This window comes from Dermacentor variabilis, chromosome 7 (genome assembly GCF_050947875.1).
Source record: "Dermacentor variabilis isolate Ectoservices chromosome 7, ASM5094787v1, whole genome shotgun sequence".
NCBI classification, from domain to species: domain Eukaryota; kingdom Metazoa; phylum Arthropoda; class Arachnida; order Ixodida; family Ixodidae; genus Dermacentor; species Dermacentor variabilis.
In genome coordinates, this window is record NC_134574.1 from 170,989,703 (window position 1) to 171,006,081 (window position 16,379).

Consider the following 16,379-nt stretch of genomic DNA (forward strand, 5'->3'; position numbering starts at 1 on the left):
CATCCTTTCTTACGAATAATATAAAAATAAGAGACATTAAGCAGCTTTAGTGCAGCATTTCAGTCTTCTGTGTAGATACACCAAAAATGGCTACGACCAGCTATACTCAACTCCTAGTAAATAACTTTAACAAAATATTTTGCACCACCAGCACATGTATGAGCTGGATGTGACCCCATCTAGTAGATGCCATGCAGTGAACATCTAGCAGATGTCAACCATAGACATCTGCTAGGTGCCGTCTGTTAGGGATCTAGGGGACGTGATCCAGCAGAATACTAGTAAATGCCTACTTGTGAGCATTCAGCAGACGTAGCATAGTAGAGGTCTAACAGACACAGTCTAGTAGGCAAAAATCAAACCACTTTCACAGAAACCACAATGGGGCCGATTCTTTAGTCAGACTTGACATCATCAAGACTTCAAAACAGTGACAAAATAGGTAGGTTTAAGTGGAGTATAACTGGAAAGGTCGGAAGCAGTGCACCTCCTGCAACTATATTGCACTTGTGTGCAAAATTTAAATTTTCTGAGTAAAAAACGAATATAAATGGTGACAAATCACGACTCATATTTGATCGTTAACAAGATTTGTTGCTGGGCTTGTTGGTTCATGCTTAACAACTGAATATCGGTAAGTACAATTCCAAGATGGGACATAGTATAGACACAGAAGCACAGGACAAGCTCTAACTCGCAACTAAATTTTATTCTGAAGACTTCACCTACTTAAGTATGCAGCAGACCATAATCGCGCAAGTGCACTGCCCATCAAGTCAACCAATGCATCATATCAAGAAGCATATAGATTACAGCATAATTTCTAAAAACTGCTTTTCTTTGCTATGCAAAACAGACGACGTATCACTAATTCAGGCACTTTTTTTTTCTTTCTACTATGATATGCCTCCATGGTTTCTCTGGCCAGTGCGCTTGCGCGATCCTGGTCTACTGTGTACTTAGGTAGGCGAAGTCTTTGGATTAAAATTTAGTTGCGAGTTAGCACGTGTCCTGTGCTTCGGTGTCTATCTTCTGTCCTGTTTTGGAATTGCGCTTACCAGTATTCAGTTGTTACTCATATTTGAAGTGAGATCAGACTATATGAAAGCCTATTTACGTTTTGCATTTCGCGAGCGCAGTGAAAAGCAAGTCGCAATGATGAATTCTGATCTGCCGCAGGCGGCGTTCACACCAGCATCGTAGGGAGGCCTGTTTTTCATATAGTTTCTTGATAATCTCATAGCCATGGCAGGGAGCTCCGGCCTGTCTTAGCGCTTGAGCTTGTGTATGTGTGAAGGCTTCCTACGCCATGGTATCAAGCTAACTGCTCAAGCCACGTAACACTAAATGCTAAAGGTAACCTGCATACGTAACCCGCAAAATACTACCGTTTGCGTCCCGCGCATGCGCAGTTTAGTCCCGCTGTAATATACAGTAAAACCTCTTTATAACGAAACCAGATATAACGAACCAATGGATATCACGAAACAATCGTCATTCCCCGTGAAATTCCAATAGATGCCCATGTATTGAAAAACCTCGTTTTCACGAAGCTAAATTTTCCTAGCATTGGCTGTAACGAACCTTTTCTTTGGAGCGCAGCTCATTGTCGCCCGTTCCTGCGTTTCGCGGCGCCGTCGTGCCTCGCCATAACCAGCTCCGTAGCCGGGGCCAGCGCGCTGCTCTAGCTGAGCGCTCTCCCGGCACCATCTCTCGCGCACCGCGCGAGCCCTGCTCTCTTCGCTCTTCCTCCAATGCCACCCATGTGCGGCGGCAATGAGAGCGCCGGCTCGATTACGGCTGATCGCGATGATGTGCTGCTGCCCGAGCCGAAACGCATAGCTGCCGCCGTTCGCCTCTGCATGTACCCCTTCCCCCCCTCCGCTCCTCCGTGGCGGCGACCGCGCGAGCGCACGCGGTGTTCTCCGGTCGCCGAAGCGCCGGCTCGGTATCGGTGGATCACGGTGCGCGCTTCCCGAGCCGAAAGGCAAAGCCACCTTCAGTTGACTCGCTAGCAGCGTCAGCGGCGCCAGTCAGTCGCTGCCATCTCTTCGCCGCGCAACGTTCCTATGAGCCTACGCGCTGCCTCCCGCAACCCTCCGATAATCGAGGCAGCTGCGCCAACCTACACTCCGTTTACGGCGGCTGGTGCGAGATGTTCCGCACCGCGCGGAGTGTCCGAGGCTCACAGATGGTTTATATTATAATATAATCCATCTGCGTATATAAGTAGTTTATTCTCAGCCAGTTCTTTCTGAGCTATGAGCGAGGCAACCGGTGTAAGTCCTTCGTCTGCCGCTGCTGCTAAACGAGCTGACCGAGCAGAGGCTCAGCGCCGTCGACGCCAGAATCCAGAAATGCGCAACGCCGAACCAAGCATTGGTGCAGCAAGTCTAGCAATGGTCCATCTATTTCTCTGACCACAAAGCTACCTTCATGACAATCAAGAACTGGGAGTGGAGTGTTTCTTGAAGAAGTGAATAATAAAAAGTTGTAACTATACATACATGTGTTGCTCGAGTTATTTGCCTCAGTACGTAGAAAATCAGAAACAGCTGAAGAGCAGCGCTCAAATTTCCCATTAGGAAGTAACTTAATCGTCGCCATTTTTTTTCCACAACAAGCATGTTCGCGTCTCCTGTGCGCGTCTCCCGGCCTCCCCTTTCCCACGGAACTGGTGGACCCGCCCGCTCTTCCGCTGCGTGCGTGGGGCGGCGCCGACTGCGGTTTCGTTGTTGCTTGTCGTTGCTTCCGTGCACATCAACCACGGAGGAAGGAAACTAAGGAGAGGCCCTACCCCCTCCGCGCGCTAGGAGAAAAGTGTGGCGGAAATGACGTATAGGTTCTCATTTTTTCGCTGCTTTTCTATTTTTTTTTGCTGCATGGCCACGCCTTTTGGGCCACAATGGCGGCGTTGTTCTGATTTTTTGAGCGCTCACACGTGTTGCTCTGGTAGGTTTCGTGCCGTGGCAAAGGCGCTGTGTGGGCGGGTTTGCGTTAGTCACCGTGTCTTGTTGCGCTGTGTTACCTGCACCGTGCTCTGCCGGATGTTGCGCGAGCGTGCGCGAAACCACGCGCAGCGCAGCGTGGTTTCGCGAAAGATGTAAACAAGAGAGGAGGGTGGCACAAAAGGCGGAGCATCGCCATGAGCAACGCCAACTTCCGGCTTCACTTTTGCTTCACAAAGAGTGACGTCAGGGCCTCTCCTTAGTTTCCTTCCTCCGTGACATCAACGATATCAGTGTTCCTATCGGTTCGTTCGTGCGAGCTCCCGTCGTCAGGAAGGAGATGGACAACGGCAAACTTAAGCGCAAAACGATATCAATCGAGCGGAAGGTGGCTATGCTGAAAGCCGTCGAGTCCGGCGTGAAGAAGAAAAAGTGGCCGAAGATTTCGGCATAGAGTTGAGCACGCTGCCGACGATATTGAGCAGCAAAGATGCTGTCAAGTGCTGTGGCGCGTGGCGTAAAAGGCGACAGAAAGAAGCTGCGAACCCTCGTTTTCGAAGCTGTAGAGAAGGCGGTCTCGTTTTTGGACGCAAGAGCAAGCGGCACTCCTGTGAATGGGGCACTGTTGAAGCGGAAAGCGAGGGGCTTCGCGTGCATCATGGGGCACGGCGATCTTGTGGCGAGTGTCGGCTGGCTGCAGCGTTTCAAGAAGCGCCACGACATCGTCAGCAGTGCTGTCAGCGGGGAAGCGCAGTCTGTCGACTGCGAAGCAGCAGTGGCGTGGGTGGAGACAAACGTTGGACAGCTGCTAGAAAAATACAGTGCCAAGGATTTGTTCAACGCGGATGAGACAGCCCTGTTCTACCAGATGCTGCCGCAAAAAACCTTCGCCCTCAAAGGTGAACGCTGCCAGGGCGCTAAGCAGAGCAAGGTCCGCGTAACCGTGTTGCTTTGTGCCAACATGCATGGGTGGGAAAAGGTGCCCGCCCTCGTGGTCGGCAAAAGTGCTCACCACTATGCTTCAAAGGCTAACGAAAGCTTTAAGTGAGTTAGTTATATGTCCAACCGTGAGGCTTGGATGACGAGAGAAATTTTCGCACAATGGCTGCGGGTGTGGGACGAGCCGCCGGGTGAGCTGAACCGGAAGATACGCCTCGTACTGGACAACTGCGCGGCCCACCACACTGTCGCTGTGCTCAAAAACATCGAGCTACGCTTCTTGCCGTCAAACTGCACTGCAGTTGTGCTGCCCCTGGACAAAGGAGTTAGCATTAACTTTAAGTCGGGCTACCGCAAGCGTGTGATCGGCCGGATTCTGCTCAATATGAGCATGAAGCGCGAGTCCACGGTCGACTGGTACATGGCGATCGAGATGCTACACGCTGCTTGGATGGCTGTACCGGCAAGTACGATTGCCAATTGCTTCCGGCATGCCTCATTTGGCGTCGGCAGCGGCGGTTACAGCGAAGATCTCGGTGCTGCCGCCGACGAGGGTGCCGCGGGCGACCAAGCCCTAGCGTCGTGGGACGCTCTCCTTGACGCCGGCGTTGTGCCCGACTATGACACCTTCGGCACGTACGTCAGTGCCGATGCTGACGCGGCGACGACGGAAGAGCTAACGGAGGCGGAAATTGTGCGCGCAGTGATGGGGGTGCCTAATGACGACAGTGACGAATGTGTCGACGACAGCCCGGAGCCTAATATTGGCGAATTCGACGTACCGACGCCCGCACAAGCGCTGGACGCGGCAGACCTGCTGCGCCGCTTCTTTGGGGCTCACGATAACGGCGAGGACGACTCGAAATGGCAGCTGCAGCTGAAAAAGCCATCATTCGCCCGAGGAAGACGCGGCAAAAATCTGTCACGGACTTTTTTCTGCGAAGTGAGCCGCCAGCTGCTGTGCTGTTGTTAGAACTGTGATGAACCGTTTGGCGTGAATAAAGTAGCAATTCCTTGCTGTCTTTCCTTCGTTTTTTTTTCGTGCGACCTCCATTTTCTTTTTCGCGTGGCGGGCTGCTGCGAGATTTGCTGGGGAGTACATCCTCTCTTGCTTGCTAATTGTGTATAGAAATGAATCGTGGCTATACAGAACTAATGGTTGCAACGAAGTAATTACGACCGCCCTTCAACTTCGTTATAACGAGGTTTTATTGTAGGGCATGAGAGTTTTTCGCGCGCCCCACCCAAAACGGTTTATGATGAGGTTGCGTACGGGTTTTTAGTCGCACCGCTTTTCGAAAGCGAAAACTACATATTTTCTTTCTCAAATAATGTGGTCATTTTCCTGCGCGCTTCCTGACTTTGTGTGTAGGCACATGTATGTGCACATCTTTAGTCTTCGGGCTCATGAATAAACTAGAAAGCGCAGCACTCGTCCGGTCTTTTTGCAGAGTTGTCTAAATTCATCATACCACTGCAACTTCCACGCATCCCTTTTTTGTCTTATTGGCTTCCAACTTCCTCCTATTCCTAGCCAAGACGCACGCGTATAATTTAGCGCTCCCACGGGCATGACCTTTAGAACGAAAAGCATTCTTCTGCCGTTGCATGCTTTGGTAAATAAATAAAAAAAAGATCGCTTAACTACAAAAGATGGAGAAGTTGTCTAGAGAAAGAAACAGAAGGCAGAGCAGACAGTGTGCGATAAACAGCTCTAAAGTTCATAACATAAAAGTGACGTCACGAAAAAAAGCACTTAAATACAATATATAGAGCAGACGACACAAGTTTCGCCTACTTTAGGTTGCATTATTGAGCGTTTCACGTTATTTATTTATTTATTTATTTATTTATTTATTTATTTATTTATTTATTTATTTATTTATTGCACCCTAAGCATTACAGAGGGGAGTGGTAAAAGAGGAAAAAAAGAAAAAAACATTTCTGTGAAAAGATACACCAATACATAAAGGTATATAATGCACCAATATAATACAAATACAATCCTCGAATCATCAAATCAAATCATCAATACAAAACATCAAACTATAAAACGTTATGAACTCACAAGAGGATGATACAGGTAAGCGCAAGCAAACAAAAAGAAACGATTGTGAAGTAACAAACTGTTTAATTACTGTTAAGACATTCTTGAAACGTTGATGGTCTGTAATGTCTGCAGTGACGACAGGAAGATGGTTCCACTCCTCGCAAGTTCTGGGGGAAAATGAATACGGGAAAGTAGAAGTCCTACAAAATGAAATGCCAACGTTATGTCAGTGATAAATGCGTGATGATACATACCGGAGAGTTTTACTTTATTTCGTTTTGACTAACTCAGATGGAGCCTGTTCGAGGGCACTGCTTTATGATCTGGGTAGCAGTGCAGTCACGTGGTATTCTCCATATTTCGCGGCGTTTATTTATCGGCGCTAAAAACGTATACCGTGCAACAAAATAGAGGATGGTGCGTGCACTCCCCCCCCCCTTTCGTGTCATCCTCTATTCTCTTGTCCGGTGTACGTTTTTACCGCTGTTTTTAAACATTATCTAAAAGCAGCAACTCGCCCAATCTACCGTTCTTCTTTATTTTTCAGTAGGAAAAATATTAGTACCCAATTAGTACGTCGCTGAAATTGCCGCGGTTAGGTGTCCCTTGGCTGTGCCTACAAATGCCTCATTGACATTATGATAATTATAATAGTATGTCTCGAGTTAGATAATTAATTTCAATTATCTAATTAAATTTTAATGACGGAACAATTACTGGCAGATATTCTACTGTACTGTAAACAATATGCACTAGGTGTTCTTCGAGTAACGCATTGCTCTTTTTTTAAACCTTGGTGCATGATAGTTAATTGGGACACCCTGTATATATTTATGACCTTTGCATGCAACTGGCGACGTTTCCATCCCTAGTAAATGCTCTTAATTATTAGAAACATTTATTTTCATGAGTCGTTAGCATTGCTTACTGGAAAGAGAAGCAATGCTGACTCTGCCGAAGGGGTCACGGAAGTCTATAGTTTTTTTTTTTTTCGTGGTAAAGAAAGCACGCAAAGCACTTCTAAGCATGGTAAACATACAGAAACATATTCATTCTCTAGGCATTGGCTATCCATAACTTTAGAAATATTCTTTAATTGGCTGCCTTCACCTCTTTGAAAGATATAATAAACTTTGTTATGTGTGTTTACCATGGAAATGTAAAACAATGTTGAGAAAATGCTGATGAGGCAGCCGCGCCTAGTGCTTCTTATGCGCGTGTCCTCCTATTGTCAGGATTTGCAGAAATAAAGCGAAATTATGAATTAGAAGTCCTCCACGTCCACGCCAACAATAATGCAGTAAGCTATTAGCCCCAGAAAAGTTTCGAGTGAAAAAGTCAAGGCAAGTCAAAAGAAACTTCAAGTGATGTGGGTGACAAAGTTCTGGTAATGGCACTTTAGGTGTGTGTATGGGAGGGGGGGGGGCTCAGCCCCCTCTCCCGGGAAACTCCGGAGGGAGCTCGGGCCCCGGAGTTTCCCGTAGTCGGTGCCTATGAGTTGTACCATGGTGCCTCAGCATTCGCAATTATCGTACGAGTGGGTATGTACTTATTTGTTAATTGTTTAACCTTGGATAAAAAGAAATTCCAGTTTGATTGTACCGTACGCTCTTCAAAACCATCGAAAGAACCGTCAGGAAAAACGCAAAGTTCCTCGTTGATTAGTTCAAAGTTCGCATTTTTGTAATTTTTCATAACTTTCTTTCTGGTTGTGCACTTTTGACGTGAAATGCTACTGCGAAATGACATAATGGAGTGGTCACTTATACCGGGCAGATGAGTGACGTTAGAAACGCATTCAGGGTATGTTGCGAATACAAGATCAAGAGTGTTAGCTGCTGATTCTGCTATTCTAGTTGGTTGCTTTATCAATTGTGTTATAGAAAATACAGCGCACATACCCAAAAAAAAAAAAGAACTCATGCAAGGGAAGAAGGAGGGTTCAGTGCAGGTGGCTCAAAATCCCACGAGACGTTAGGGATGTTGAAATGCCGCATTAAGAAAAGCGGTAAACTCGGGAATTGAGACACCGCAGAGTTAATCACGTCGTCTAGTTCGTTAATGAAAAGGCGACTTTGAGAAGGGGGACAGTAAAAGATGCCAATAATTATTTTTTTTGCTTGAGAAATTCAGCGACAGTCCAAACGATTTTCAACTCAGTTGGAATGTGAATGCGGTGCGACGGGATTTCTTTCAAAATGGCGAGCAATACACCACCGCCTTTCCGCGACAGTCGATCATAGCGACACGCAGAAAATTCATTAACTGAAGAAAAAAGCTCGTTATCCATTACCTCTGGCCGAAGCCAGGTTTCTGTTAATACGAGCACATTTGCTTTGCAAGTATCAATAGCAGAGTTTAAAAAGTCACGTTTACTAGACGAACTTCGAACATTTGTGGAAAGTAGAGATGCGTGCAACTGACTTTGCCCACAGCCTCTCGCGCACCACTAGTTGCGTCGGCATCTGTACGGCGGTCACCAGACGAGGCAGTTTGTTTACGTTCAGCGGCGCTGTCTGTTTGCGAGGTGTACACGTAATGCTTTTTATTAATGACAAGGGTATTGTACCTAAGCTGATAGGGCTGCGTTTCCGATTGACCTTAGACAAAATTAGCCAGTTTCGAACGTATGCGACGTGTTGCGGGAGAAAAATCTTCGCTCATGGTGTGTTACTTTATTTTAGCTTTTTCCCTGCACTCAAAATACTCTGTCTGACTTTGTAGCTTCAAAACTTCACATTTGGGCGGCACTTATAGGGAGCGAAAGGTCCCATACGATATGCGCACGATCGATAGCATTATCGGACAAATTATCTGCAACACAAAGAAGGGCAGGTTTCACACGTGCTTCAGACTGCTCCCTCTATTCGGGAGAGTCAGGCATACCACGGAAAACTAAGCTGTCACGACGCGATCTATCTTCTAAATCGTCTAGGCGAGCTTCGAAAGAGTCTTGCCGGGTGGTAGCGCCTTCCATCGTATGGCGTACTCCGATAAATTCTTCATAAATATTGTAAAAAGAATTAGTTTTTTTTCTTCTAGTTTATCCGATCTCTCGTGAAAGTTGCCAATTTTCACTTGGATACTTTTATAACTGCTTTTTATGGCTTTTACGTCAGCGGACAGCTCGGCCGACTTTTTGCTGATTACACAGAACGATTATGCACATATTTGTGCAAATGAAATATAACCCAAATTTGTTCTGCGGGGTCATCGGGCAAGTCTCCCAAGGAAAGCAACGATGCCGAACGCGTGTCAGGCCCCGGATTTGTTTCCACATCACTGGAGCACAGCAGTAGAAAGATTAAGGAAAAACAGTAAGGCAGTTTCATAAAACATTTCTGGGCAAGGGATTAAAAGCAAACACGGGGTGTCGCTTTTCTTAGCGCGTAAAGAATGTTTTTCGCACACCTGCGAAGCGCAAACGGGCCAAACGTGAGCCATGCTGCCTTATTTATCATGCGTTTGTCATGCTATAAAGGCATGACAAAGGTAGCCTCAGGCAGTGAGCTGCGGTTCTGCGAAAACATCCGAGGTAATACCCGGAAAAGCGTAGCATTCTTCGGTGTAGTCCAGGCATTCCAGAGTCGTGCAGCTGTTGACTACCATCTGAACAGGAGGCAGACACAGCATAAGGAACGATGGCAGGAAAACCTGCGAAGCGCAAACGGGCCAAGCGTGAGCCATGCTGCCTACGTTGCTCTCTTGCATGATACGGCGTGACATGCATGATGTATTCACTGGTCTGTTAGAAACGTTGCCATCGACAGATGTGTTTCGCTACGCCGCGAAAGGCGTGTCGCTACCAAATTGCCAGGCTAAGCTGGTCACCGTGTGAGGCCTTCTTTGTTGTGTGCTGACAACAACGCAGTGCGCGACCACCAATCTTATCGAGAAGGTTGCATTAAAAGTAGGGATCCGACATCTGGTATCCGCTTATACTACGCACTTGAACAAAGTGGTCACGACTCTACTCTGCAGGCTGTTCTTTTGTACCATGGCGCTTCAGTTGTTGTAACGGCGTCGTCTCTGTGGTTGCAGGAGGGAGCCGAACATCCATCGGCTAGTCCAGCGCGCTACGAGGCCACGCCGGCCAGCAACGCCAAGAGTTCGCGCAAGCGGAGCTCGGACGAAGCGGCTGGCGGAAGCCGCGCCAGCCCCAAGTGCTCGCGGCCGGGTAGCCGCGCGTCGAGCCTACAGCCGCCAAGCCCGGCCCGGAGCCTCCCACCGCCGGACGGCTACGGGCGCGCCTCCGAGCCGCCGCTGGTGGTCGTCGACGACCCGGCGTCGTCCTCGTCCACCGGCGCCGTCTCCTCCCAGGGCGGCCCGACGTCGGGCAACGGCGACGACTCCTGCGACGGCCCCGACGGTCTGTCGCGGCCCTGGAAAGCGGGGGGAGGAAGCGGCCAGGTTTCCACCGGCGAAGGGCTCACCGTGCGCGAGCTGGAGGACGCCATGAAGAAGCACTTGCCCGAGGTGCGCTCCACGCGCTCGGCGGCCATCCAGTGGATCGGGGCGCCCCACCAATCCGGCGTGGCCGGTGCCGGGGCGTCGCCGCACGCCGCCGGCGGACCCTTGCCTGCGTCGACGCTGCTACGGCAGCTGTACGTCAACCGCGAGTCGGTCATACGGTCCGGGTCGCACGTGTCCGCCGCCTCCTCGCGGCCGACGTACTACGGAGACGTGCCGACGCCCCCCGAGGGACCGTGGACGACGCCCGACGCGTTCGTCCTGCCCCCGTACGCCGGCTACGTCGAGCCGCCGCCCCCGTTCTCGGCCGTCACGCCGCCGTCGTCGGTGTCGCCCCGCGACAACAAGCTGGGACTCGCCGAGAGCCCGGCGTTCTCCGAGGCGGCGGCCGTGGCCGCGGCGGCGGCGATGCCGCACATGCGCCACTACGTGTCCGCGGCCGAGCTGCCCCTCAAGCCGCAGGTGCTGGTCCACCCCGGAAGCCTGGACTACGCGACGCCGCAGGAGCAGCAGCTCTACGCGGGCGGATTCCACTTGTACGGCAAGCCCAACGGTGCCTGGTACTCGCAGCAGCCGAACACGTAGCGCGGCCGGCAATCCTGTGAATCACCCACTCTGGCTGCTTCCGTGCGCGTGTGTAAATGTGTGACTTTTGACGAGTCTGTTGCGGCGCCCTCTGCGAACACTTTGGACACAAGACCAACGGGCGTACGCCGATTCGCGTCGGTGGAGGGCTGCCCTAGATTTACCTTGCGCGAGTACGTCCCGGTGGCTCGGTGTAATAATTACGAAGAGAGTTGTCTGCTGCAACTTCTTGCGTGAGCGCGATGGTCCGCGTTCGCGAAATGAAAACGAAACAAACAAAAAAATTGTGGAGATATCCCAGTGACACGGCTTTCCTTGCTTCTGTTTGTTCTTTCTTTTTTTTTCATGGTGAGCCCCGTGTTGTAGTATTTGTTGTTGCCTTTGGTCTCAGCTTCCCTGTGTACCCATCTTTTTCCAACACTACTTTGTCAACTCCCGACAGAGTGGTGTCTCTTCCAACTTCCTTCAAATGCCTTCGGTGTACATATATATGTCCTCCTCGTACGGAAACCCGAAAGCTCAGTCGGCGTTGATGCCACAAATACATTCCACGTTTGCGAGGACTCCTTGCTTTTCTTTTTCGTTTTGGTGCGTTTTTGTTCTTGTTTCTCTCGTCAACTGATCCTGCGAGTGTGCCTGTTTGCGTGACTGTACATCGAGCTTGTGTACGTCGCATTTTTTTTATTTTCTCATTTCTTTTTGATCAGTGTCTTAAATGGGCCCTGCAACACCTCCTTGCTGCGCTTGCTATTTCATTTCGTCGACACAGTTGCGTCAGGATTCACACCGGTCGTCATCGAATACGAAGGCCGCCATTGGGTGTTTATCTTGAATGAGAGTAGAGAACGCGCTCACGAGTGCATTGGATAAAAAAAGAGAAAATAATGTTTACGCTATCCTCCTTGCAGTAGAAACCTATTCAAAACGTTTTTCATCTTATCAATCAATCAAACCATTCTCAACAATTACCCGGGGCCTTTCCATCAGACCGGAAGTAATTTGAGTGACAAGCTGTCTAGTGCGCGCTAACATCTGACATCTGTTGTATTAAATTTTGTTAGAGATGTTTGTCAGGAAGTTCGCGAGAGAACCGGCCTTGCGATGCTTCTGTGTTAGGAGGATGATCCTGCAAGATACTCGACATTAAAAGAAGTGTCATGACTGATAACTGGTGCGCGAAGCCATAGAAAGGAACGGAAGAGACCTCAACATGACGCCACTCTGACATTATGAATTTCACTTGCTTTCCTTTTTGCATCTGTAATGGCTTCCTTTGTGTAGAAAGGAATGGAGAAAGAACATCAGCAGTAAAAATGAACGCCAAATTGCTGTTTTATTAGCTACCCCACTAAAACCGTGGCACCTATGACCTCACTGTAGCGTTATGTATTTCGCCGTGTTTCCTCGTGCCTGGACTACCGTGTGGTGCATGAAAAAACTCCGCAAATGTCGCAGTATAGAGTATTTGCTCACGTTCATTCTTACTGAAATACGTGACCAGTTAAGCAGCCGCGAACGTCTGCTGCCAAAATCAGTGATATCACGGGGAACAACTGGTGCTGGAATAGAGGAGTGTCGTCGCCACCCGTCTTTTGCTCGTGCGTTCTTCTTTTTGGCTACTAGGGCCCGGATAACCTCAGCAGTGAGGCAATCGTATTTCCAAAAGTGTAGCATATCAATTATGTTGTTAAACTTGAAGTGCCCGTTCTCGGACTAGCTGTAAGCTTCGACTCACTGGAACAGGGAGAGGAAAAGTGGCACGCTCTACAAGAAGCGACTGCTCTGGCGGACGGTGTTTGCAGGACCCATTTAAGGGATGCGCGAGTGCGTGTGGGTTATTGTGTTGTGTACCGGTGCATCCTCCGCATGGCTAATGCCCGTGCTACGGCCTCTCTGCCCTCCTTTCCACTTTCGCCCCCTCTCCACCACGAGGCTGTGTGCGGAGCAGGCGTGCGTGGGTGACAGCCATGTTGGCGAATTGTGATACAAAATTTATATAGATATAAGATATCTATATATTATATATACACTTAATATAGCATAGAAAAACCGTTATAGGAGACGAGGAAGCGTACGCGGTGCAGTGAACGCCGTGTTTTTTTTTCTCGTTCTTCTCCTCATTCTTGTGCTCCCTTTAACTCTCACTCTTTTTACACCCACGACTTCTGTTGCAGTCTTGAGCTCAGAGCAGAGTTCGACGTGATAGCGGGCTCTAATTCTATGTCATTTCTTCGGAAGTGTTTGAATACTGAAATCTTCGAATGGGAATATTGTAAGAGTGCGTACCTAGATTTTCGAATTGAACAACGAATATTGTCCCGCTTTTACGAGTAGAAAAAAAAATACATGGCGACTCAAGGTGGCTCAAAATTGATTTATTTCCCCCATTACGCTCTATCCTTTCTTGAAGTTCATTCCTCTAGGAAGCTGCAAATGTGCAAAGTAAGTTTCAGGGGGCAGTCACCACAGCTTCTGGTTGTCTTACAACTGGTACACCAAGCGGCCGCTGACTTACATTGTTTATTTTCTTAACAGGGAATGTAGATTAAATGTAGCGACCCCGTTCATACGGCAAAAGATCGCACATTCGCAATCAAATGCTTTCAGGTTTGTTTTCGCATACTTAAGAATATCCAAAAGGAGATGCTTGAAGAAAAAGTAAATGTCGAAGTTTGCATATTTGAAAATCAATACTGTCATGTTCGATATGGCACATTCGTAAATATTCATGTCTGAATATCCATAGATACGACATAATGAATGTCGAATATTCAAAAAACCACTAATTTCATATTCGACATCGCATATTCAATCATTCTATATTATTCTTTATTTGGTGATCCAGTGATCGAATGTTCGTAGAAATCGCGTATGAAGTTCTGGAAAAAATACTTTGATTCGAAACGGAAGTACGTTATTAGTATTCGAAAATTTCGAATATTCCTACAATCCTGTATTTTGCAAAGTATGAAAATCGGCTCGCCATCGTCGCTTTCAGCTCTGAGCAGGGCAGTCACGATGTGAAGGCTCATAGATGCGATTCTCAAGGTCTACAGTTTATGTCGACACTGTATGCGTTCATTCTTTCTCCTTTTTTCATTTGTTTGTCATCCGAAACCAAACTCTAAATACCGGCTGACTCGGCTGCGCTCGCACTACGGTCGTGACTGACAGGACTTCCTTAACCTCCGACGTCAGAGCGCGCTAACGCCATGACATAGGCTGACGTCTCACGCATTTCCAAAGAGCCTGTAAAAATTACTCTGGCTAGGGTAATGATGTGGCTCGTTTTGTCGTTCATGCCGTGGAATTTAACTTACAAATACGGCTTTTGGCACACGCCTCGTTGGTTAGTGTCTGCGGCGTTCTGCAGCTGGGCACGAGGTCGCAGGTTCGATTCCAGACCACAGCGGCCGTGTTCTGACGTAGAACGCTCACGCAAGGGGACCTCCGTGGCCGAAATTATTTCAGAGCATTCCACTAAATATTCTGTCGTAGCACTCGTATTCCTTTGGTTGAAACAAGCAGAAATAAAATCTCTAATGACATTATCTCCGGCTCATATGTGGGTAAAATTACTTTATAAACTTGGCACAGTTAGTCATTCTAAACGTGGGACATCAAACGCAAAAGAGAGATAATGATTGTACGAATCTGGCGGCAAGCTTTTCGAAACATCGCTGCAAGTCTATTCGCATTCTTCTCCTCTAACAGCGGAAGGAAGCACAAGGGCAGAGTTCTGACTAAATTCGCGGTTCCTTTGTCAAGCTGTTCAAATCTGCTCGTTACCAGAGTGCACCGAACAGCTCAACTGAGCACGTATGGGTTTAATTTTAGGTAGACATAAAATGTGTACCTCGCCACTCACGATCGTAGCCTGACTTATGCATACGGCGGCAGCCGCTTCACGTTGAGTCACACGCATCGCTGGTCTCAGCTCGGACATGACACTAGAGCGTCTCGCTTTTCATCGAGCTATGCAGCAGCACGTTCTCGGCGTGTCTCGAATCTTTGCAGTCTGTCACTCCCGCCATGATGGCAGGAACATCGCACGTCGGTTGAGTGTCCATAGGACACGCTTGTGGACGTGAAATCAAAATTCAAAACGCACTTTTAATATTGAGCGAAGTTGTAAAACAGACTCAAGCGACAAGCAAATAAAAACTTCACTGAAACCTACAACGTCTCCGTTTCGTGTTGTTTTTTATTTTCGTTCCTCTAGAATGAAGTCTTTGGCAAATCACTCCTACAGAAATCCTCTAGGTGGAGGAGGTTTGCCGATGACTTACAACCGTAACAGGCAGATGCTGCAACAGAATGTCTATTGGGTAATATACGCGGACGACATAAAGCTGCCAGTGCACAATGCAGAGGATTCACAGAGAATTGGGAATACATGTGGCAATGAAGCTACCTATCTAAGCCTTAATTTCAACGCAGGGAAATCTGAAATTGTGTTCTTTGGTGAAGAGACTAGCAATGACGTGCTATAAATTCAACAGAAAATCATGCTCAAATTCAAGAATATATAGTTACGTTTGAGCATGCCTAACGTAAGTTCGAGTCGCGGACCAGAACGAATTTTTCCTCAACTGCGAGGCTTTAAATTAGAGGAACCCGTACGGGTTTCCTTTGCAGCAATTGCTACGATTGGGTGGAAGTCTCAATTTCACTTTATTAATTACTTCCCTCCACCTTGCGGGTTTCCACAGAACTATTACGTCAAACTCTTGCCTTTGCTTCGAGTTGTCGATAAATTCGACTTCAGCCTGTCGTCGGCTGGCTGCCTGGTTAGCTCAGATGGCAGAGCGGCTGTCTCGGAAGAGCGGTGGTCCCGGGTTCGAGTCCCGGACCAGGACGAATTTTTCTTCAACTACGAGGTGTTTCTTTCGAAGGACAAGTATGGGTTTCCTTTGCAGAAATTGCTACGATTTGGTGGATGTATTATTTTCCCTATATTAATTACTTCTCTCCACCTCTCCTTTTTTTCGTGCATGGGGAGCGAAGTTTTTCGCCTAACTTCGCTCCCCATGCACCCGGGGATGACGATTTGGGGATTAGTAAAAGAATAGGTGCCGAATGAATTTCTCGAAAAAATTAAAAAACGGTAAGCCTATAGCCCATGAAAATAACTTCTCCGCCAGGTAAAATAAATTGACTCAAGACCGCTGGTTCTTCGTTTACATCAGTCCCCGCGCACGCGGGGATGCTTATTTAGGGGATTAATAAAAGAATAGGGGCCGAATAAATTTCTCGAAAAAATGAAAAAACGGTAAGCCTATAGCCCATGAAAATAACTTCTCCGCCAGGTAAAATAAATTGACTCCAGAGCGCAGGTTCTTCGTTTACATCAGTCCCCGTGCACGTGGGGATGCGTATTTAGTGGA

At 48.0% G+C, this 16,379-nt stretch overlaps 1 protein-coding gene across 5 annotated transcripts in view; it reads left to right on the plus strand.

Moving 5' to 3' along the window:
* Nucleotides 1-15,168, plus strand: part of trh (PAS domain-containing protein trachealess) — a 534,047-nt gene extending 518,879 nt beyond the window's left edge. For all 5 annotated transcript variants that reach the window (XM_075700282.1, XM_075700284.1, XM_075700286.1 and 2 more), the window contains one exon: nucleotides 9,979-15,168. In XM_075700282.1, the coding sequence (XP_075556397.1) occupies nucleotides 9,979-10,992 (1,014 nt within the window). In that variant the 3' untranslated portion in view covers nucleotides 10,993-15,168. The remainder of the gene's footprint in view (nucleotides 1-9,978) is intronic.
* The last annotated feature ends 1,211 nt before the right edge of the window (nucleotides 15,169-16,379 follow it).